This window comes from Diorhabda carinulata, chromosome 6 (genome assembly GCF_026250575.1).
Source record: "Diorhabda carinulata isolate Delta chromosome 6, icDioCari1.1, whole genome shotgun sequence".
Taxonomy (NCBI): Eukaryota; Metazoa; Arthropoda; class Insecta; order Coleoptera; family Chrysomelidae; genus Diorhabda; species Diorhabda carinulata.
Genome location: NC_079465.1, coordinates 561,222 through 587,707, shown reverse-complemented (window position 1 = coordinate 587,707; position 26,486 = coordinate 561,222). Strand labels below are relative to the sequence as shown.

General features: G+C 29.3%; 1 protein-coding gene across 2 annotated transcripts; it reads right to left on the bottom strand.

The window, feature by feature from the left end:
* Positions 1-100: 100 nt before the first annotated feature.
* On the bottom strand, positions 101-26,222 carry LOC130896064 (myc box-dependent-interacting protein 1). 2 transcript variants are annotated; one of them, XM_057803852.1, is made up of 8 exons: positions 25,906-26,222; positions 10,342-10,477; positions 9,058-9,248; positions 7,127-7,399; positions 4,001-4,166; positions 2,417-2,728; positions 2,156-2,298; positions 101-1,053 (listed from the first exon to the last, which is right to left on the bottom strand). In XM_057803852.1, exons 1-8 carry the CDS (start codon positions 25,972-25,974, stop codon positions 976-978), a joined length of 1,368 nt encoding a protein of 455 aa, XP_057659835.1. In that variant the 5' UTR covers positions 25,975-26,222; the 3' UTR covers positions 101-975. The 2 variants fall into 2 exon arrangements, with proteins under 2 accessions (XP_057659835.1, XP_057659836.1); XM_057803853.1 differs by lacking the exon at positions 2,417-2,728 and having other exon boundaries at positions 25,906-26,198.
* Between the last annotated feature and the right edge of the window lie 264 nt (positions 26,223-26,486).

The following is a 26,486-nucleotide window of genomic DNA, read 5'->3' as shown; positions in this document are numbered from 1 at the left end:
GATACTAATTTCAATGTTACGAGGTGCAAACGAAAATTATTAAGAGTCAGTATTATATTTTTTTAATGGAAAGGTTTTTTGGGGGATTAAAAAATAAACAGTTTTCATATAACTTTATTTTTAAAGTAAATCAAACATACACTCCACATAATAAGTTAATAAAATATTACAACATAATTAAAAAGAATAAAAATAAGTTAAAATCTATCGCACAATACTTTTTTTTTGATAATATATAATAAGATAATAATAATAATAATAACAATCCTTAGCTAGAGTATATTCAGATAACTACAACAACCACGCGTACCATTCGGGCTAAATGGAAGATATAAATATTAGAAAATTATTTTTTTTTGCGAAATTTTATTCGTGCCCGAAGTAAGGGGGGTTATTAAATATTAAACATATCCAGAATAGCATAAGGCACAAAATAGAACAATTTTTGTCAATGAAACTTTGACTAGACTCACTTTTTATATTTTGAAAAATTTATTTTGAGCAAATTCCAAGCGAATCCAGAATATAAAAGAAATACGTTATCCAATTCAAAAATAATATGAATAAAAACGTACCAGCGTACAAGATCTATAAGAAAATTTAGTTTATTTATTATTTTTACAGTTAAAAACAAATATGGTTCCCTTAGTTGCCGATTTTATCCCTGCTATACTTTGGGCTTATTCGATAATCGAAGAGATATAATTAAAAACTAAAGTTAAAAGAAATGTTATATAAAAGAGAAATCGAGAGAAGAAAAATTTCGTTTCGAGTATTCAAAGTATGATAAATATTCTATAAAGAGATAACAAATTAACAAAAATTTAATTTATTCGATGTTAAAAATAAACTTTCAACATAAACTATAAAAATATATAATGAAGTAAGGCACTTGTTCATTACACGATGATTTTTATTATAAATTCTGATTACTTGAAACGAACAAAAATTCATTCAAGTACGTTTCCGTAACGCCTACAGAGGCCTTGTAAAATTTGCTGGGAACATGCCCTTGTCCCCGTTATCTTTAATACCCATCAACCATCCTTCTTCCTATAAAAAATAAAAAAAAACATCAATATGTTTACAAAAATAATAGTTTTGTGAGTATTCGAATTGCTATAACAATAAAAGTTCCAATGTTCAATAATTGAAAGTTATCGAAAGCATAGAATATAAAAGCAATAAAGTGACATACAAATGAGAAAATCATGTGAAACGAGGGTTTTTGTTCTCAATAACAAATAAAACAGAAGCGAAATTAAAAATTGGAACCCTTAAAAGAGCAATAACTTTAAGATAATTCCATTTTTTAACATATCTCGAAAGATAGTAGTTCAAATGTACCACACATTAGATATTATGTTATAAACACATATGGAAAATGTTTCATAGAAAAAATGGAAAGTTATCCTATAACATATATGAAATAATAGTATAAAAACCCTCTTTTTATACCCAATAATAAATCAAAATAAAGTGAAATTAACAATCTGAGTACTTGTAAAAAGATAAGACGAAGATAATTCCTATATTTCATTTGCCCTCATGTTTAAAGAGAGTAGTTCAAATGTACCAGACATTAAAAATCGTTTTACCACACATATTAAAGCGTTTTATTGACAAAAATGGAGAGGGAGCTATAGAAGTGGTTTGACAAAGTTAATTAATAGTGTCAATAGTTGTAGTTCAAAAGAAGATTGTACTATGTGTCAAATAAAGAAAAGAGATGAAATTAACAATTCCATTTGTCCATATATCTTGAAAGAGGGTGTAGTTCAAATGTACCATACATTATAAAATATGTTATAAACAAAAATAGAAAATTATCGAAAGTTATAAAACATAAAAGGACCATATAATACATATAATGAAGCAACAGACCTAATAATTTAATAGTAGTAGTAGTTATAGTTGAAAATAATGTTGTAATCAGTAATATACAAAACAGAAATGAAATTAACAATCCGGATATCAAAAAAAGAAAAAAAATACCAAGATCAAAGTCCTCTTATATTATTAGTAGTTCAGATGTACCACAAACAATTTAATATAATTATAATATTGAGTTTGAACTTTTTTATATATACAATTTTATATTTAACATTAAAATTAATAAAAAAGTCTTTAAATTTAATAAAAAGTAGTTTGTCACCTGTTCTTCTGGATCATCGTATTCGACAACAGATATAATTTCACCAACTTCAAAAGATAGCTCATCGACGTCTTCCCTATTGTATTTATAAGTGGCTTTAACTCTGTAAAGTACTCCCGGTGGCAAATTCTCAGTACTGGCACCTAGAAAGTTGAAAACTTCGAAATAAAATTCGATATAGTTAATCGAATTCATAGATCCAAGTTAAACAGTAGAAATCCATGCTATTAATATATTTTTTTAGTAATTGCCTCGACTTACCTACAGGTATATCATAAAGTTCTTCGACTTTAATATTGTTTGCATTGTTGTTAGTAGCGAGCTTGTCATTGGTAGCGACTTGCTGGGATTGAGGAGAAGGAGATCGATTACCGTTTTTACCATCTGGTGTAGTCGTACCGTTTAATTCTGGTTTAGGTGTGACGGGAGTAACGGGATCGGAAGAAGTTTTTTCTTGAGTAGGTGTTTCGATATCCTTTTGTTTGTTAGGAGTGACGGGAAGTGATTTTTCAGCGGTATCAGATTTTGCTAGAGACAAGGATTTTTCTGTTGGAGATTGCGCGGGATCCTCGGCTGCAAAACACACATACACGATGTAGTTAGGGCAAAAACCATACCAAAAAAAATATTAGTTGAACGGTCCATAACATATTTGCAAACAATAGTACGTTTACAAGTCACTTTCTAGTTTTTTCTAATTTCAGAATATTAGATTATATCGAAATGAATTTGAGAATAATTTAGATTTTCAAACATCAAGAAGATAATATTTATTTATTTTTAACTATTGTTTTTTAAATATTAACAAAATTATACTAAAAACATGAAAAAACTCATCACCAATAAAAAGACTAACTTACCCTCAACTTTATTATTCAAAATATCAGAAAAGTTTTAAAACATCACAATGGAAGCTTCGAAATATATGTAAAAACAAAAAGTTACTAAAAATTGTGAGCTAAACAATGAAAACACACTGTTATTATAATAACATAACCTCGAAAAGTACTGAGCCCTTCTAGATTGTATGGGATGACAAGGAAAAATGTGGTTGTATATACTATACGTTGAAGGCTAAATTAGTATTTGTGTTCGATTCATGCAACAGGAGTGCAATTAAAATAACACTAGACGAAATACGTTTTGCAATTACGTAAGTGTTGTATTAATTTAAATCTAGTATTTGTTTGCAAACATGTTCCGTGCATTTTACTAGAGCTGGATATAGATATCGACTTCATTAATCATTCATTTCTATGGAATACGTTTGACTTTATTATCTATGGTTTTATATTAAATAGTTCTATGAGTGACATTTCAATTGACTTAAGTTTGACGTATTTATTTAATGATATTTTAGTTGTTGATAGTGAATTTCAATTTCAAACTATTTATCGTTTTAAAATGGATCAAATATTATAAAATCGACGATTTATGAACATGAAAAAATAATATTGAAACTATATAATGTCCAAAATATTCCTATAGAAAAATAACTGATGAAATTTTCAAATTCAAACTTATTTTAGGTTATAAAATTTATTTTTCAGGGGGATATCGAAAATTTTTGTATGTTTAATGGAAACTTGAGGTTAAAATGATAAAAATGTAAGTATTTTTTTGAATAAATCAAGTTATAATTTCGAATATTGATTGTATTAATGCAGTTTCAACAAATATAAACAAATTAATTCCTGCTTTCAATAAAATTAATATAAATATAGTATGAATCACTAAAAGCGCCATGATGATGGTAAAACCTGTTTTTCAAGTTCGGAAAAAATATTTTTAGTAAAAAACAAACAAACAAAAGCGGATAAACATCACTTGAAATTTTATATTTACCTCGATCTGAATTTAGAGTGGAAGTATTGTTGATAATCAATTCTTTCGGTTTCGTGATAGTCGTTGAATGTGGAAGACTGGCTCCGTTGGTTTTTTTCACGCTGTACGATCCTCTTTGGCTGTCAGTTGCTAGTTTGTCTACAATGGCCTCTAATTCACCAAACACCTACATAAATCATTTTATTGAAACAAACAAAAAATCACACAGACCAATATATGGAACATACGCAGTTCATTTATTAACAAAATACTATCAAAAGATGCATATATCAAAGAAAATTTCATTTTTTTACTACGAGGGTTATCACGAAAGTTGTGTGAATGGAAATTGATGTCAATCAAACAAAATCTGTATCAATAGACTGAAAAAAATACTATAGATCAAAATATAGCAGATAAATAGCTCATATTCTGGCCAGTTACTATTATGAGATGTATATAGAGAAAAAATAATCATCTTTGCACTACGAGGGTTATTAAGAAAGTTATAGGATAATCAAAACAAAAGTTGTATAAGTAGATTGAAAAAAGTCACAAAGTAGAAAATATATCAGTCACGTAGCTCATATTTTAGCCAATTATTGTGAAAAGATGTACTTATCAGAGAAAAATTCAATTTTGCAATAGGAGGGTTATTAAATAAGTTGTAGGAGGATAAAGTGGAGGAAAGATAAGAGAATCAGCATTGGTACATTTAAAAAATCATATGGAGGAAAATATAAAGAATACGTTACTCAAATTCTAGCCAAATACTCTTAAAGGTTGTATGTGTAGGAGAAAAAGTCAATTTTGTGGTACGGGGGTTATTAAAGAAGTTGTAGGATGATAAAGTGGATGAAGGACAACAGAATCAGCATTGTTACATTCAAAAAATCATTTAGAGCAAAATATAAAGATTACGTAACTCAAATTCTAGCCAAATACTCTTAAAGGATGTATATATGAGAGAAAAATTCAATTTTGTAGTACGGGGGTTATTAAAGAAGTTGTAGGAGGATAAAATGGATGAAAGACAACAGAATTAGCATTGGTACATTTAAAAAATCATTTAGAGCAAAATATAAAGATTACGTAACTCAAATTCTAGCCAACTACTCTTAAAGGATGTATGTATGAGAGAAAAATTCAATTTTGTAGTACGAGGGTTATTAAAGAAGTTGTAGGATGATAAAGTGGATGAAAGAAAACAGAATCAGCATTGGTACATTTAAAAATTCATATAGAGTAAAATATATGGAAAACTGAGCTTATATTCTAGCCAATTACTCTTAAAGGATGTATGTATGAGAGAAAAATTCAATTTTGTAGTACGGGGGTTATTAAAGAAGTTGTAGGAGAATAAAGTGGAGGAAAGACAACAGAATCAGCATTGGTACATTTAAAAAATCATTTAGAGCAAAATATAAAGATTACGTAACTCAAATTCTAGCCAACTACTCTTAAAGGATGTATGTATGAGAGAAAAAGTCAATTTTGTATTACTGGAGTTATTAAATATGTTGTAGTAGGATAAAGTGTAGGAAAGACAACAGAATCAGCATTGGTACATTTAAAAAATCATTTAGAGCAAAATATAAAGATTACGTAACTCAAATTATAGCTAACTACTCTTAAAGGATGTATGTATGAGAGAAAAATTCAATTTTGTAGTACGGGGGTTATTAAAGAAGTTGTAGGAGAATAAAGTGGATGAAAGACAACAGAATTAGCATTGGTACATTTAAAAAATCATTTAGAGCAAAATATAAAGATTACGTAACTCAAATTCTAGCCAACTACTCTTAAAGGATGTATGTATGAGAGAAAAATTCAATTTTGTAGTACGAGGGTTATTAAAGAAGTTGTAGGATGATAAAGTGGATGAAAGAAAACAGAATCAGCATTGGTACATTTAAAAATTCATATAGAGTAAAATATATGGAAAACTGAGCTTATAATATTCTAGCCAATTACTCTTAAAGGATGTATGTATGAGAGAAAAATTCAATTTTGTAGTACGGGGGTTATTAAAGAAGTTGTAGGAGAATAAAGTGGAGGAAAGACAACAGAATCAGCATTGGTACATTTAAAAAATCATTTAGAGCAAAATATAAAGATTACGTAACTCAAATTATAGCTAACTACTCTTAAAGGATGTATGTATGAGAGAAAAATTCAATTTTGTAGTACGGGGGTTATTAAAGAAGTTGTAGGAGAATAAAGTGGATGAAAGACAACAGAATTAGCATTGGTACATTTAAAAAATCATTTAGAGCAAAATATAAAGATTACGTAACTCAAATTCTAGCCAACTACTCTTAAAGGATGTATGTATGAGAGAAAAATTCAATTTTGTAGTACGAGGGTTATTAAAGAAGTTGTAGGATGATAAAGTGGATGAAAGAAAACAGAATCAGCATTGGTACATTTAAAAATTCATATAGAGTAAAATATATGGAAAACTGAGCTTATATTCTAGCCAATTACTCTTAAAGGATGTATGTATGAGAGAAAAATTCAATTTTGTAGTACGGGGGTTATTAAAGAAGTTGTAGGAGAATAAAGTGGAGGAAAGACAACAGAATCAGCATTGGTACATTTAAAAAATCATTTAGAGCAAAATATAAAGATTACGTAACTCAAATTATAGCTAACTACTCTTAAAGGATGTATGTATGAGAGAAAAAAATCGATTTTGTAGTACGGGGGTTATTAAAGAAGTTGTAGGAGAATAAAGTGGAGGAAAGACAACAGAATCGGCATTGGTACATTTAAAAAATCATTTAGAGCAAAATATAAACATTACGTAATTCAAATTCTAGCCAGAGACTCTTAAAGGATGTACATTTGAGGAAAAAATTCAAATTTGGACTACGAGGTGTATTAAAAAAGTTCTTGTATTGTAAATTGAGGGAAACGATAAACAGATGTGAAACAGACTTAATGTTGACTTCTAATTCACTTGACACTTAAATAAATCAATTAAAATTAATGGAATACAGTAAAAGTAGCAAAGTTACACTGAAAAAAAAATCAAATAGACCAAAATACAGTCGATATACGGCTCATATTTCAACTGTATTAAAAGTAGTATGAAATTGGTGGTGAAATTGAGTCGTATCTTTTTATCACGAGGAAAAAACTAACCTTGGCAGATTCTATGTGGAAAGTATTTTCGGCGTTGAACAAAGATTGTAGATTGGTGACTAAAAACAATATCCTGGAATCGTATAAAGCCGGAAGTTCGTCGTGTAATTCGGAATTTAACATTTCGTACGTTCTTTTAGCTTCATCTAATTGTTCTCGACCTTTGGCGATTTTGGCTTCGTCGCGTTTTTTCATGTTTGTCTGTAACGCCTGAAAACTGTGTCGCTGACTGTCGTAATCGACGAGTTTCCGGCCTCTTTTGTCGATCTTTTTCTACAACAAATCCCCAAACCTTCACTTTCCCAATATTAAAACAATGAGATGAAAAAAATTGTTTATCCGCGATACGATTCAATTCAAATCTAACTGATTTATGGAGGAATGTATATCTATACAGTTATGCACCAATAACCGGACGCACATTTTTCATTTTCATCAAAAATTACGTAAAAAACTTTTTTTGTTTCGAAATCGTCTTGATTTTAGGTCTTTTCTGTTTTAAAATTAGTTTTCTTCGATAATTTTTGAAAGATATATAAAAATTTTGACGTTTCGACTATTTTCGGACTATTTATAAACATAAACAAATTTTATGTTACGAGGGTTGTACTAAAAGTTATCGATTTCTTTACAATCCGATCTGGTAGAGGATCTAATACAATTTTTGATACAAAATAAACAAATTTGGCGTTAATTTAACGGATAAGTTACGAATACGTAATTTTTGAATATCAGATTTGACACAGTGTTGCCATATGTCGTAGCAATTCTCGTACGATCCGTATAATCAGTAGGCGTTAATTTTTTTTAAAATAACGAAACGTCGATTAACTCAAACGATTTTTAAACAACGGTAGATTATGTAAAATTGTTGAAAAAACACTAAATTTTGGTTAAATTTTTGAGGTTATGTCGAAATCTTTTTAAACGATCCTCGTAGCTCCGACATCGACAGGATACAATTTATAATTATTTTTTTTTTATACGTTACATAATGAAATTTATTTGTTCATTAGCATTGGCATTGGAAAATTACGTAAAAGTTTAAAAATCACGCCTGGTTATAGATCAGTGAAATTCGCGTATACTTTAGAATTTAATCACAAAAAATAATAAAATAAAAAATCTGAAATTAATATTTCGACAGTGTTGCCAATTGAATTACGGAAATTTCAAGTTTTCCATCGTAGCAGAACGATTGACAGTGTTGCCGGTTGGATTAATGCAAATTCAAGTTTTATATGTACATCAACACGTAATAGAAAATGTATATTTTTGAACTGCAATTATTAACGTAGCCGGTTATAGCATAAACATGTTCGTAGCGTGTTAATTACGAGTTTAATAAAATTATAAGCGGCAAAATTTTTGTTATTGTTAATTTATTTTTAGTACGACGATTTCCGTTTGAATTTCGAAAACATAAACCGTAAAAAGTTTCATATTACGGATATAAATCATAGTTACAAAGTAAATAATAGTGAAAACGGCAACATTTTCGTTATAAATGCAAACTTGTAAAAAAAAAGTTATAAGGAGCAGTCAAAAACTAAATTTACTAATATACAACTTTTAGTCGTTTCTTTTTTAAATTTGATTGATAACAAAATTATCTAAATAGCCCCGGTATACGACGAATGTCTGTTAAATATTGAGAAAATTTGAAAAAATCGAAAATTTTTTAACCAATTTTTGGTTTTTTCGAAGTTAAACTTCTAAAGCCGTGCACACACTACGTCGATCGACACCATTCGACTTGACTACAACTTTTAATCGTTTTTTTAAATTCGAAATTATCCACGGTATCGTATTGACACTCTAATTTTTTAAATATCAATAATAACAAAAAACTTCTCTCGATAATTTTTGTGTTTTTGTGTAAAATTGAAAGATCTACATGTTCATACATAAATTTAGTGGAAAGTACTTACCCTCATTTCTGGAAATTGTCCTTGATACGTGTTTAAAGGTAATAAAACTTGATCGGCTAATTTATGGCTGAAATCCTGCCATAACATATCGACAGATTGAGTTTGAACGTACATCAAGTCGTGTCCTGTCCACTGACTTTCGTAAATATCACCTATCGCTTCTAAAAGTGTTTTCGACGCCGCCTGACATGCTATCGACAAAAAAAAACAAGAACCGTTTCAAACAGGACAAAAAAATCAACTTTTCATACTTCGTTTTAGGGTTTTTCGTACCCAGAAAACCAGATTTCGAACGCCGCGTTTTATTCTCGGTGAAAATTTCTTGATTTTTTTGCGCGTTAATTCGTGTAGACCCCTTGTAAAGCCTCCCACGAACCTCGCGTTCTGTCTTCAGCCACAAGCGCGTTCGGAATTTGAAATTCTGTATTCATGGAACGCGAGTTTTTAATTCGGAACTATAAACTATCGTAATCCATCATTTTTTAAATTTTTTTCGAACTATTTCCATGACAGAAGTTAAATGTTTTTTCAAATTGACTTTTTACTTACAAAAATAATTGTTAATGTAAACATTATAAACATTTTCACTTTAAATCATACAACGATCAAATCAATCACATACCACAGAACATAAGAATGTCAAATCGAACGTGAACGCGAACGGCAATGACAGTTTTGACACATATTCATTTCGGCGTTGCCGTATTTCAAGTAGGGACGCCCAATCCATTGTATTTATTACGAAAAGTGAAAGTAGTTATTAACCAAACGTTTATATCTCTAACCCACATGTAATTAAAATGTAAATAGGTTGAAATAATACCACTAATGGTATAGTGATGGGCGAATTGAAAGCAAATACGTTAAAATCATTAGAGACGAAAGTGAAAGTTAAAAAAAAAAAAGGTAAAAAAAACACGAAAAAAGCAAAAATAAAACAAAAAAACGTCCGACCAATAAACGAACGGTTATTTCCAGAAAGCGGATATAACTGGATCCGTCCGGTTATATAAAACCTGAAATACCGACGATTAAAGAAGAAGAATTCAGTTGGAGGTTATATTTTCGAAATCGATAAAAATTTTGCATTAAAAACTTTTTCGATTTAATTAAAAATTATAAATTACGCGAACCTTGCGTCTTATTTGTTCGAAACAAAGTAAATATTGAAGTGAGGATATTATTTTATCGCGTTTACGTTCTGTAATTAGAATTATAAATTAAACGAATCTAGTTGATGTTAAAATTTGTTTTTGAGAGACAAAAAAAAATTGAGATACTCACCTCTCACACACCTTATATAATTACTGAATTCTTTTTGTAATCTATTAGCGGCGTTTTGTTGTCTCGTGAAATTTTGTAAGTGCTCGTCGAATATTTCGTCTGCCGTCCTATCGACTTTCCCAAGATTTTGTAATAACTGAAACAGACATACACATATCCAGCAAAACGAATCGGAATTGTAGATTAGATTTACCAAATTCGTTATCGATTGTTTTATACTTTAGACACACCCTGTATATAGTATCATTGAACCGAATCACGGTAATGAAAGTTGTGCAATCACTAAATCTTAAAATATACGCAGACGATTCCTCCGATATATTTTTTCGTCCTTACAGAATGTTGGCAACCAATCAATTTCATTTTTTATTTTCAACATTCTCTTTTTTTTTAAGTGAATTACTAACGTAACTAAAGAATACTATAAACCACAGATATATATATATGAAATCTAATTAAAGAAGAACTTTGACATTGACAGTTCGATGAAGAAAAAGAAGAAGAAGCAGCCATCGACGATCGCGTTAGAAATGGATGGAATGTATCGTCGTCTTTAACGGTGTTTGTTGGTCGATTTATTTTCATTTTGTTAAATACGTTTTTCGTTTAACTGAATTTTCGTAAAATTAACTCGTTTTCTCATAACCTCATGGTCAATTCGCTAGTAAATGATGCAATGGACGAGTTATTTTAATTTTTCGTTATTTTTTTTTTCCTCTAAAACGAAAATAAACGATAGATATTTATTTTTAGAGGTCAACAAAGTATATTTAGTACTTGTTTATATTAAAATCATTTTTAATCGAGTTGAAAGATTTTGGTTTTAGAACGAACTTTTCATCGAATTTTAAGTGTTTATGTTCCTTCCCGTATATTTTTTTTTGTTCAAGTAGTGTGTAAATTGTTGTAATGGATACAACGGAAGTACTTTTAGTGATTATTATCAACAATAGAAATGTTTAATGTACAATAAAACTTTAATATTAAAAAATTACTTTGTCCTCCGTCTTATTTTTTATAGAATGTTATTGTACATATGTATATATATACATCCAATTATATAAAGTTTTTAGACTTTGTCCATAATCATCAATAACACAAGTTTTTCATACATCAGCTAAAAATTATTATTTAATGATTAATTATTTTGACAATATTTAATAACAACAAATTTTTGTTATTATACCTCTAGACAATGATATTATATTATAATTTATCATTTTTTATTTCAAAACAAAATTAATCGTAATTGATTTGAAACGAAGAGACTGTTAGATATTCTAGACTCGAATATAAACACGAAAGCCGTAGCCACCACCATCTATCAAAGGTTTCTTGAACTAACTTATTAATAAAAAATGTGTTGACACGCCGCAGTGTAACGTTTAGTTCTATGTTCTCGGGTCACATCGATTCAATGGTTTTTAAAATTTTAGTTCGTTCGGTTCTGGAAGTTCAGTTCTATGTTCTTCTTCTTTTTTGTACAAAATTTAATTAGTTTTTTGTAATGAATTTATTTGTTTTGTTTGCATACAGGTAAAATTGTTTAGATTTCTAAACGAACGGACTATAATAACTGTGGAACTAAGTTTTATAAACGTAAATTTTTACTTCGTAATCGACAATTTTACAATCTCTCTTTGAAACATAATCGCAATAACATTTCACGAATTGCAAATACCACAACGACTACAATTACATCAACACTGACGTAGAAAAGAATTTTCTATATCGTTAAATAAAAATTAATGAAAAAATAAGTGAAAATATGACAAAATAACGAGATTTGTTCGATTTTCGTTTACTAGACGTCAACCTTATAAGGCAATGACCAGCCAACAACTCTCTATAGTGTACGTTGTAGTCCGCGTGAACCCACAAACGCACACGTGATTTTACTTTGAAAGGAGTGCCAACTTAAATATGCGTAAATTAAAATTCTATTTTATATTCGATTGGATAAAAGTTTTATATATACGCGATGTTAATTTACAAACTTCAAAACCACGTCACTTTTATTTTACAGGGTGGTAATATGCTAAAACCTCTAAAATATCGATTTATCTTAATGCTTGATAGACATAAGCTACGATAAATTTAGTCCAGTGAACAAGGAATTTATTTAGTGAACCGAAGATTTTGGAAAATTGAATAAGTTGAAAACGGTCAATTTTACGAAAAAAATGTATTGAATCTTTTTTAAAGAACTTCAAAAAACCACATAAATGAGATAGTATAAGATTTTTAATACATAAAACGAGGAAGTTATGACGAAAATAAGCTAGAAACGTCCTTTCTACCCTTGATATTGCCACCCTAATTGAAATATAATGTTACAAAATTGCAAATCACTTTAAGTAAATACAAATAATACGAAAAATAACTTAAAAATTTTTAAAGATGCGTTAAAACTGCTACAGAACAAAAAGTTAGTTTTTTTCATAATTTCAGAATTAATCGAGATATAACTTTTTAGTCCAGTAAACAAGGTAAATACTTTTAAAAATATTTTCTATGCCCAAATGTGCTTTTACTCTGGGGATGAATATCACCCCAATTAGGGGGTGGTTATTTGTTGAAACTAACCGTAGAAATCGATAGAAAAATGTATTCTAAACACATATTTTTATAACCTTTCGAAGTTTACAGTAGCGTGTGATTGATACTTTTTCGAACCCTTGGAACGTTTCCCTTTCAAAAATTAAGGGTTCAATTTATTCCAAGCCTTTTCAACCTAATAGATTATAAAATTTACTACAAAATGGTTCTTAAATCGATTACCTAGCTCAAACCAAGCGCTACAAAAAATATCATTTCTATAAATGCCTGTTTTTCAATAAGGGATGATTTCTAAGGGTGGAAAATTTGTTGTAACGAAACATTTGAGTTGATTACGATGAAAAGAACGCTTTAAATATAAATTAAGTAAGATAAAGTTTTTTTTTTCATTATAATAGGGGTTAATAAGGGTTGAAATACATTGATTAAGGGTTGAAAACCATAAATAGTAACCTAAAACACCACTCGATCTTTATTTTAATCCTATACATGTTTTTTCAACTTTCTAAATGCTTTAACTTGTATTTTATTGAATTTTGATAATACGGGGTAGTTTTCACCCCTTACAATAATTTGTGCATATAGTAGATTTTGTAGTAAAGGGTAAATCGTAAATTTCACGCAAATCTATGCGTCTTGATGAAATTCTGAGTTGATATTATAATTTTTTTCCATTATTTACTGTACTAATTGTAAAATATGCAGATTAAATTACAAATACATAATTGATCATTCATTCTAATGGAAAATAAATATAAAATCTCGTATTATGATGAATATTTTTCAAGATATCGACTTGAAAAGGTGCATAATATCTTTGGTAAGACACAAAAATGATTTAATAAAATCTTCACTCTATTTTATTTTTCATTTTCCAAGAATTCTAACAGTGCTTCTCATATTATCTCTTTCTACGATCTAGACACATTATTACCGGACGATATTCATCGATGACCTTCGTGCTTGAACGATACATTTTATTAATAACTGTACGTAATAGTACACAGTCGTTGCATCCACCTATTTTATTATTTCATTTTGAAAAATACCTTCACGAGTTCATACAAAAAGTTTTTTTTCTTAAAAAAAACATCGAATTTGTGGAATAATATGGTTATACGAGGCCACGTCAGAAAGTAAATTAAAATTAATAATGCGTTTCACCCTGTATTACTAAGTAAAATTTAAAATAACGAGATATAGAGAAGACCAAAAGCGACACAATATTATCGATTTCGTAAAAAAAAACATTTTATTTTATGACGATTTGGTAGAAACCAGTTTTTAAGTTAATAGTCCAGTGAACAACGGAAAAAAATTATAATATCAACTCTGGATTTGCGTGAAATTTTAGAATTAAGTTCTTTTCACCCTTCACTACAAAATTACTATATGCAAAAATTATTGTTTGGGGTGAAAACTACCCCGTATTATCAAAATTCAATAAAATACAAGTTAAAGCATTTAGAAAGTTAAAAAAAACGTGTATAGGTTTAAAATAAAGATCGAGTGGTGTTTTAGGATACTATTTATGTTTTTCAACCCTTAATCAATGTATTTCAACCCTTATAAACCCCTATTATAATGAAAAAAAAAACTTTATCTTACTTAATTTATATTAAAAGTATTATTTTGATCGTAATTAACTCAAATGTTTCGTTATAACAAATTTTCCATCCTTAGAAATCATCCCTTATTGAAAAAAATGCATTTATAGAAATTATATTTTTTGTAGCGCTTGATTTGAGCTAGGAAATCGATTTAAGAACCATTTTGTAGTAAATTTTATAATCTATTAGGTTAAAAAGGTTTGGAATAAATTGAACCCTTAATTTTTGAAAGGGAAACGTTCCAAGGGTTCGAAAAAGTATCAATCACACGGTACTGCAAACTTCGAAAGGTTATAAAAATATGTGTTTAGAATACATTTTTCTATCGATTTCTACGGTTAGTTTCAACAAATTACCACCCCCTAGTTGGGGTGATATTCATCCCCAGACTTTACTTTTAAAGGTATTTACTATCTATTGTTAAAATTTCAAGCTAATCGATTAGTCTTGAAGGAAATCTGATTTTGTAACGTTGTTCACTGGACTAAAAATATTCTTTTCGTGGACTTTCGATAGTCAAGTTCAAACGAAGGTGATATTAGATAAAAATAATAATAATAATAAAAGTAAAATGATATGAAAACAACTAAAACAGGTTCTCAAATATCTACAAACTAGATTAACATCGACGTCATCAATATCTGTCTTTACGAGACAACCAGTAAGTCGTCGAAGAAGCAGCTATAATCAGATTTTTTTCATTAACAGTTTTTTAACGTTAGAAAATTGAATTTTGAATAAAAATATAAACGAAACTGCACATTGGAGGAAACAAATCAACGGAATTACAAAATTTTGGACATCGGCCAGAACTACCATTGTCATTGCGGTTAAAAATAAAATCGCTGCGGTTAAATTGTCGTCATATAATTTCGTTGATGTTAAGTGAGTTCGATTACGAATGTCTAAATATATAGGGGGCGCGCGAAAAATTAACACAACCACGATTTATTATGTATCAAAAGTTTTCTTTTAAATCACTTTGAATTTCGCGAATCCTTCATAAGTACGAGATTCACTTCATCGAGTCCATCCACCCAATAATTTTTTTATTGAAATGTTTATACAGTATGTCACATTTTAACTAAAGACAGTTTTATGAAGGAAATTAATTTTTTTCTCGATTTCCTGAATAAATTTCGCGAATCCTTTATAAGTACGAAGTTCACTTCATCGAGTCCATCCACCCAATAATTTTTTTATTGAAATGTTTATACAGTATGTCACATTTTAACCAAAGACAGTTTTATCAAGGAAATTAATTTTTTTACTCGATTTCCCGAATAAATTTCGCGAATCCTTCATAAGTACGAAGTTCACTTCATCGAGTCCATCTACCCAATAATTTTTTTATCAAAATGTTTATACAGGATGTCACATTTTAACTAAAGACAGTTTTATGAAGGAAATTAATTTTTTTCTCGATTTCCTGAATAAATTTCGCGAATCCTTTATAAGTACGAGATTCACTTCATCGAGTCCATCCACCCAATAATTGTTTTATTAAAATGTTTATACAGGATGTCACATTTTAACTAAAGACAGTTTTATGAAGGAAATTAATTTTTTTCTCGATTTCCTGAATAAATTTCGCGAATCCTTCATAAGTACGAAGTTCACTTCATCGAGTCCATCCACCCAATAATTGTTTTATTAAAATGTTTATACAGGATGTCACATTTTAACCAAAGACAGTTTTATCAAGGAAATTAATTTTTTTACTCGATTTCCCGAATAAATTTCGCGAATCCTTCATAAGTACGAATTTCACTTCATCGAGTCCATCTACCCAATAATTTTTTTATCAAAATGTTTATACAGGATGTCACATTTTAACTAAAGACAGTTTTATGAAGGAAATTAATTTTTTTCTCGATTTCCTGAATAAATTTCGCGAATCCTTTATAAGTACGAAGTTCACTTCATCGAGTCCATCCACCCAATAATTTTTTTATTGAAATGTTTATACAGTATGTCACATTTTAACCAAAGACAGTTTTATCAAGGAAATTAATTTTTTTACTCGATTTCCCGAATAAATTTCGCGAATCCTTCATAAGTACGAAGTTCACTTCATCGAGTCCATCCACCCAATAATTGTTTTATTAAAATGTTTATACAGGATGTCACATTTTAACCAAAGACAGTTTTATCAAGGAAATTAATTTTTTTACTCGATTTCCCGAATAAATTTCGCGAATCCTTCATAAGTACGAAGTTCACTTCATCGTGTCCATCCACCCAATAATTTTTTTATTGAAATGTTTATACAGTATGTCACATTTTAACCAAAGACAGTTTTATCAAGGAAATTAATTTTTTTACTCGATTTCCCGAATAAATTTCGCGAATCCTTCATAAGTACGAAGTTCACTTCATCGAGTCCATCCACCCAATAATTGTTTTATTAAAATGTTTATACAGGATGTCACATTTTAACCAAAGACAGTTTTATCAAGGAAATTAATTTTTTTACTCGATTTCCCGAATAAATTTCGCGAATCCTTCATAAGTACGAAGTTCACTTCATCGAGTCCATCCACCCAATAATTGTTTTATTAAAATGTTTATACAGGATGTCACATTTTAACCAAAGACAGTTTTATCAAGGAAATTAATTTTTTTACTCGATTTCCCGAATAAATTTCGCGAATCCTTCATAAGTACGAATTTCACTTCATCGAGTCCATCCACCCAATAATTGTTTTATTAAAATGTTTATACAGTATGTCACATTTTAACTAAAGACAGTTTTATCAAGGAAATTAATTTTTTTACTCGATTTCCCGAATAAATTTCGCGAATCCCTCATAAGTACGAAGTTCACTTCATCGAGTCCATCCACCCAATAATTTTTTTATCAAAATGTTTATACAGGATGTCACATTTTAACTAAAGACAGTTTTATCAAGGAAATTAATTTTTTTACTCGATTTCCCGAATAAATTTCGCGAATCCTTTATAAGTACGAAGTTCACTTCATCAAGTCCATCCACCCAATAATTTTTTTATCAAAATGTTTATACAGGATGTCACATTTTAACTAAAGACAGTTTTATCGAGGAAATTAATTTTTTTACTCGATTTCCCGAATAAATTTCGCGAATCCTTCATAAGTACGAAGTTCACTTCATCGAGTCCATCCACCCAATAATTTTTTTATCAAAATGTTTATACAGGATGTCACATTTTAACTAAAGACAGTTTTATCGAGGAAATTAATTTTTTTACTCGATTTCCCGAATAAATTTCGCGAATCCTTCATAAGTACGAAGTTCACTTCATCGAGTCCATCCACCCAATAATTTTTTTATCAAAATGTTTATACAGGATGTCACATTTTAACTAAAGACAGTTTTATCGAGGAAATTAATTTTTTTACTCGATTTCCCGAATAAATTTCGCGAATCCTTCATAAGTACGAATTTCACTTCATCGAGTCCATCCACCCAATAATTGTTTTATTAAAATGTTTATACAGGATGTCACATTTTAACCAAAGACAGTTTTATCAAGGAAATTAATTTTTTTACTCGATTTCCCGAATAAATTTCGCGAATCCTTCATAAGTACGAAGTTCACTTCATCGAGTCCATCCACCCAATAATTGTTTTATTAAAATGTTTATACAGGATGTCACATTTTAACCAAAGACAGTTTTATCAAGGAAATTAATTTTTTTACTCGATTTCCCGAATAAATTTCGCGAATCCTTTATAAGTACGAAGTTCACTTCATCAAGTCCATCCACCCAATAATTTTTTTATCAAAATGTTTATACAGGATGTCACATTTTAACTAAAGACAGTTTTATCGAGGAAATTAATTTTTTTACTCGATTTCCCGAATAAATTTCGCGAATCCTTCATAAGTACGAAGTTCACTTCATCGAGTCCATCCACCCAATAATTTTTTTATCAAAATGTTTATACAGGATGTCACATTTTAACTAAAGACAGTTTTATCGAGGAAATTAATTTTTTTACTCGATTTCCCGAATAAATTTCGCGAATCCTTCATAAGTACGAAGTTCACTTCATCGAGTCCATCCACCCAATAATTTTTTTATCAAAATGTTTATACAGGATGTCACATTTTAACTAAAGACAGTTTTATCGAGGAAATTAATTTTTTTACTCGATTTCCCGAATAAATTTCGCGAATCCCTCATAAGTACGAAGTTCACTTCATCGAGTCCATCCACCCAATAATTTTTTTATCAAAATGTTTATACAGGATGTCACATTTTAACTAAAGACAGTTTTATCAAGGAAATTAATTTTTTTACTCGATTTCCCGAATAAATTTCGCGAATCCTTCATAAGTACGAAGTTCACTTCATCGAGTCCATCCACCCAATAATTGTTTTATTAAAATGTTTATACAGGATGTCACATTTTAACCAAAGACAGTTTTATCAAGGAAATTAATTTTTTTACTCGATTTCCCGAATCAATTTCGCGAATCCTTCATAAGTACGAAGTTCACTTCATCGAGTCCATCTACCCAATAATTTTTTTATCAAAATGTTTATACAGGATGTCACATTTTAACTAAAGACAGTTTTATCGAGGAAATTAATTTTTTTACTCGATTTCCCGAATAAATTTCGCGAATCCTTCATAAGTACGAGATTCACTTCATCGAGTCCATCTACCCAATAATTTTTTTATCAAAATGTTTATACAGGATGTCACATTTTAACTAAAGACAGTTTTATCGAGGAAATTAATTTTTTTACTCGATTTCCCGAATAAATTTCGCGAATCCCTCATAAGTACGAAGTTCACTTCATCGAGTCCATCTACCCAATAATTTTTTTATCAAAATGTTTATACAGGATGTCACATTTTAACTAAAGACAGTTTTATCGAGGAAATTAATTTTTTTACTCGATTTCCCGAATAAATTTCGCGAATCCTTCATAAGTACGAGATTCACTTCATCGAGTCCATCTACCCAATAATTTTTTTATCAAAATGTTTATACAGGATGTCACATTTTAACTAAAGACAGTTTTATCGAGGAAATTAATTTTTTTACTCGATTTCCCGAATAAATTTCGCGAATCCTTCATAAGTACGAGATTCACTTCATCGAGTCCATCTACCCAATAATTTTTTTATCAAAATGTTTATACAGGATGTCACATTTTAACTAAAGACAGTTTTATCGAGGAAATTAATTTTTTTACTCGATTTCCCGAATAAATTTCGCGAATCCCTCATAAGTACGAAGTTCACTTCATCGAGTCCATCTACCCAATAATTTTTTTATCAAAATGTTTATACAGGATGTCACATTTTAACTAAAGACAGTTTTATCGAGGAAATTAATTTTTTTACTCGATTTCCCGAATAAATTTCGCGAATCCTTCATAAGTACGAGATTCACTTCATCGAGTCCATCTACCCAATAATTTTTTTATCAAAATGTTTATACAGGATGTCACATTTTAACTAAAGACAGTTTTATCGAGGAAATTAATTTTTTTACTCGATTTCCCGAATAAATTTCGCGAATCCCTCATAAGTACGAAGTTCACTTCATCGAGTCCATCTACCCAATAATTTTTTTATCAAAATGTTTATACAGGATGTCACATTTTAACTAAAGACAGTTTTATCGAGGAAATTAATTTTTTTACTCGATTTCCCGAATAAATTTCGCGAATCCCTCATAAGTACGAAGTTCACTTCATCGAGTCCATCTACCCAATAATTTTTTTATCAAAATGTTTATACAGGATGTCACATTTTAACTAAAGACAGTTTTATCGAGGAAATTAATTTTTTTACTCGATTTCCCGAATAAATTTCGCGAATCCTTCATAAGTACGAGATTCACTTCATCGAGTCCATCTACCCAATAATTTTTTTATCAAAATGTTTATACAGGATGTCACATTTTAACTAAAGACAGTTTTATCGAGGAAATTAATTTTTTTACTCGATTTCCCGAATAAATTTCGCGAATCCCTCATAAGTACGAAGTTCACTTCATCGAGTCCATCTACCCAATAATTTTTTTATCAAAATGTTTATACAGGATGTCACATTTTAACTAAAGACAGTTTTATCGAGGAAATTAATTTTTTTACTCGATTTCCCGAATAAATTTCGCGAATCCTTCATAAGTACGAGATTCACTTCATCGAGTCCATCTACCCAATAATTTTTTTATCAAAATGTTTATACAGGATGTCACATTTTAACTAAAGACAGTTTTATCGAGGAAATTAATTTTTTTACTCGATTTCCCGAATAAATTTCGCGAATCCTTCATAAGTACGAGATTCACTTCATCGAGTCCATCTACCCAATAATTTTTTTATCAAAATGTTTATACAGGATGTCACATTTTAACTAAAGACAGTTTTATCGAGGAAATTAATTTTTTTACTCGATTTCCCGAATAAATTTCGCGAATCCCTCATAAGTACGAAGTTCACTTCATCGAGTCCATCTACCCAATAATTTTTTTATCAAAATGTTTATACAGGATGTCACATTTTAACTAAAGACAGTTTTATCGAGGAAATTAATTTTTTTACTCGATTTCCCGAATAAATTTCGCGAATCCTTCATAAGTACGAGATTCACTTCATCGAGTCCATCTACCCAATAATTTTTTTATCAAAATGTTTATACAGGATGTCACATTTTAACTAAAGACAGTTTTATCGAGGAAATTAATTTTTTTACTCGATTTCCCGAATAAATTTCGCGAATCCCTCATAAGTACGAAGTTCACTTCATCGAGTCCATCTACCCAATAATTTTTTTATCAAAATGTTTATACAGGATGTCACATTTTAACTAAAGACAGTTTTATCGAGGAAATTAATTTTTTTACTCGATTTCCCGAATAAATTTCGCGAATCCTTCATAAGTACGAGATTCACTTCATCGAGTCCATCTACCCAATAATTTTTTTATCAAAATGTTTATACAGGATGTCACATTTTAACTAAAGACAGTTTTATCGAGGAAATTAATTTTTTTACTCGATTTCCCGAATAAATTTCGCGAATCCCTCATAAGTACGAAGTTCACTTCATCGAGTCCATCTACCCAATAATTTTTTTATCAAAATGTTTATACAGGATGTCACATTTTAACTAAAGACAGTTTTATCGAGGAAATTAATTTTTTTACTCGATTTCCCGAATAAATTTCGCGAATCCTTCATAAGTACGAGATTCACTTCATCGAGTCCATCTACCCAATAATTTTTTTATCAAAATGTTTATACAGGATGTCACATTTTAACTAAAGACAGTTTTATCGAGGAAATTAATTTTTTTACTCGATTTCCCGAATAAATTTCGCGAATCCCTCATAAGTACGAAGTTCACTTCATCGAGTCCATCTACCCAATAATTTTTTTATCAAAATGTTTATACAGGATGTCACATTTTAACTAAAGACAGTTTTATCGAGGAAATTAATTTTTTTACTCGATTTCCCGAATAAATTTCGCGAATCCTTCATAAGTACGAGATTCACTTCATCGAGTCCATCTACCCAATAATTTTTTTATCAAAATGTTTATACAGGATGTCACATTTTAACTAAAGACAGTTTTATCGAGGAAATTAATTTTTTTACTCGATTTCCCGAATAAATTTCGCGAATCCCTCATAAGTACGAAGTTCACTTCATCGAGTCCATCTACCCAATAATTTTTTTATCAAAATGTTTATACAGGATGTCACATTTTAACTAAAGACAGTTTTATCGAGGAAATTAATTTTTTTACTCGATTTCCCGAATAAATTTCGCGAATCCTTCATAAGTACGAGATTCACTTCATCGAGTCCATCTACCCAATAATTTTTTTATCAAAATGTTTATACAGGATGTCACATTTTAACTAAAGACAGTTTTATCAAGGAAATTAATTTTTTTACTCGATTTCCCGAATAAATTTCGCGAATCCTTCATAAGTACGAAGTTCACTTCATCGAGTCCATCTACCCAATAATTTTTTTATCAAAATGTTTATACAGGATGTCACATTTTAACTAAAGACAGTTTTATCGAGGAAATTAATTTTTTTACTCGATTTCCCGAATAAATTTCGCGAATCCTTCATAAGTACGAGATTCACTTCATCGAGTCCATCTACCCAATAATTTTTTTATCAAAATGTTTATACAGGATGTCACATTTTAACTAAAGACAGTTTTATCGAGGAAATTAATTTTTTTACTCGATTTCCCGAATAAATTTCGCGAATCCCTCATAAGTACGAAGTTCACTTCATCGAGTCCATCCACCCAATAATTTTTTTATTGAAATGTTTATACAGTATGTCACATTTTAACCAAAGACAGTTTTATCGAGGAAATTAATTTTTTTACTCGATTTCCCGAATAAATTTCGCGAATCCCTCATAAGTACGAAGTTCACTTCATCGAGTCCATCCACCCAATAATTTTTTTATCAAAATGTTTATACAGGATGTCACATTTGAAATGAAGATAAGTTTTATAGAGAAAATTCGTACAAAGTGGGTGTATTCGTATATAGATGAAAATAATTGATAAAATTTCGACTTTTGTCACTTCCTTTCTCGAATTTATAATCATATATATATATATAACAACGATTTCCTGTTTCGATTCGATAGTGTTGCGATTACAAAAAACGATATTTTTCAATTTTAAAGTATTAGAAAATCAAAAAAACTGACCTTAATACTTTAAATAGCGTAAAAACAGTATCTAACTGTCTGTGAAACGTGCAAACAAAAATATCTCCAACAATTCCCCGTTAGCAATTGTTAAAGTAGGTTAAATTTTTCCATATTAAAATCATCACCGACGATGTTATCATGTATCTAACGATGTAATTAAACACTTTGAATATTTCATTATACATACACAGTCAAGGACACAACGATGTAGAATGTTAAATTCGATTATATAATACGCTTTCACAAATTTGTACAAAAATATTTATAATACGGATCTGGTTTAATTTACGTCATCCCAATTTAACAATTTAAAACAAAAAAAAAAACCTCGTAAACTTGAAGATTTTTTTAATTTTTCAAAATATAATGTATGTGGCGTTCTAATATACAGGGTATCTTCGGAAAGTAATAAGTCGAGTATTCTTCGAAATACGACCCTGTATTATAACGCGAGGCGTAAGCTTCCAGGAAGACTTCAAGTTAGCCGTTTAAACCGTATCGATTAAAATGAAAATCCTATTAAATGATACTATGTAGGGCTTCGAGACAAAATTAAAATACACTGCTCAAAATAATTATAAAACAAAACCAACACATTTACACGAACACGAAGATTCATTCAAGCAGTTCTAGAACTGCCTACATATCTGCGCTGCTTCCAGAGATTTAGGTTTCTTATATACTGTAATTTGAAACGAAACTTGAAGAGTGTATCGATTTTGTAATCACAACATAATTTTTAAGTGTCTACACAGTCCCGAATTACCGTGTACATAACCTCATTATTGTCGAAATAAATTTTTCAGTTTAACTTATCGACAATACTTAATTATACATTATAGTATATAATTAAGCTTGAAATAAAAGTGATTTATTTATAATATTTTCGTGAAAATACAAATTGATCGATATTTTAAATCCATTCTTATTATTTTTCTAATATACCTTATGAAAATTGACACTTTAGGGTAATGCCATCTATAACTAAACACAAAAATCGATTCATATTGAAGTTATTTTAATGGAAACAAATAGGGATCTGTATTATCGACTAAGTTGGCGGTATTATAAACAATTTTGACATTTAGTTATAGGTTAATGTAATGATGTGTATTATGGATTTTTTATTTTTTGTATAATCATTATTAAGACGTATTAATAAACATATTTTTTTTATAATCACAGAATGACTAAATTTTAATGCAAAACAAACAACAATAATGACTCAGAAATACGCCTACTATACAGATACAGTAGAGGCATATCTCCTTATAAAAATATCTAACGATGATTTGACTGTAAATGCCTATAAGTTGAATGTCTGGAAAGGAATGTGGTTAATAAAAAAATTAATCATACTTTATTGGTCATTATTTTTCGACTTTATCATTTTTGAAACTTTTTCATTGGTCTAATCCTTCAAAAACGTATTATTTTAAATATAATTTGAATATAAAGCTTATTGTTTTTTCGAAAAAATGTGTTTTGTTCAATTAAAGGTGTGTTAAAGGAATTATTTATAAAGAATCTAGCCTTTTACTTACATACCCAACCTCTCTAGGTCTCATTTAAATAAATAAATGTTTATATAATACATTTCTGTTATTATCTCTCTATTTAAGAAAAGAAATATATAATTCGCCTTTCAAAATACGTTTTTTTCAGCTCAAATTAAATGAATTTGTGTCTAAAGTACATTTAAAGTGTTAACAAACGCTAATTTTTTAGAAAATAAAACCAATTATCATAAATGTGAAATGAATACATGTCACAACGTCGCAATTTAATCAAAGGGATAATCAGAATTGGTCACTTTGTGTCACTTTTAGACATTTTTAATAAAAATAACTATTTGGAATCATGATTATTTTTTTGGTTAACATAGTTGAGATAATTGAAATGATAAACATATTTCTGTTTATTTAATACTTTTATCCCAATTGAAATATTGAATTTACAATTTATTAATTTAAATTTTCGAAAAAATAGTATCTAAATGCAAAACACTTCCCAATCAAAAGGCTTAAGATAATAAACTTAAGTTAAGCAGAATTCTTACCGAAAGAATCAGTGCCAACTTTCGTCTATTCTAAGTCTGAAGTGAATATTTTATTTCTGTTTCTCTGACCACACGCAAAAATAGATTAACAGAAATTAAAGTTTAAATATTGCGTTTCATTCACCTCAATACTGTCATTTTTCCAAGTTTCCGTCCGTAAAAAAGTAGTAATTAAATAAAAGAAGAAGAATATTTAACATCACATAAAGAAATTGAAAGGAAAAAGAAAAAATTCTCGAATTTTTTCAACAGTTCCTTGGATTATTTCGAATGTGTTAGCATCTGGTATCGAATAATAGAAAAGTAAGTATGGATTTTAAATGAATCAGAAACTTCACTTGTTTAGTCTCAGTGATAACTCTTGACATACATTATGAGAAAGTAGGAAATGTAGGTAGGTAGGTACATACAAAAACATTCGCCTGAAGGCATATACTTAACGAGGTAGGTAGAAAGATACCTACTTAATGATTTGTGGTCTATTTGAACTACTTAGACGTTACTAGTTACGTTTATCAAATAATTCACTTAAATTAATCGAGAGCAATAATCATTAAATTCAATTAAAGTATTAATAGTTGATATCACAATTTAAATTAACTAGTCTACAACATAACCTATAAAACAGTCACTGACCTTTTCTTTAGCCCTTCCTGCATGTTTTTGAACAGATTTAGCCAATAGACTACCACGACTTTCCGCCATAACTTATATTTTTAAACACTGTCCCAGTTTGTCACAATACACACACACACGCGACTTTTTTTTACAAAATTCCTGTGATGTAAGCTTATCTCGCAACACTAATTCCACTTCACAAAGTTACTTTTAGATCCTGACCAGAGCTGTAATATGTTCAGCTCTTCTCTTTTTAGCTCACTTGCTACACCCGTCAGTCGCAATCTGTGCCTTAAACTGAGAAGCGTAGGTAAATTGAAATTGAAACAGGTGGTAAATCATATGGCTGCAGTTGCTATTGGCCACTATACGTTCCTTATACAGTTACCTACTACAACTTATTCTGACGTTCATTAATAGATGGCAATAGCAAGAATTTTTAATATATTTGTTATTTATCATACTTTATAGAAATATTTTGGTTTTTATAACAAAATTATTATTTATCAACATAATATAACATATATTATCGAATTATCATGAAACGGAAAAATAATATTTTTTTAATATTTATAATACTTGACTAATAGATGTCAGTG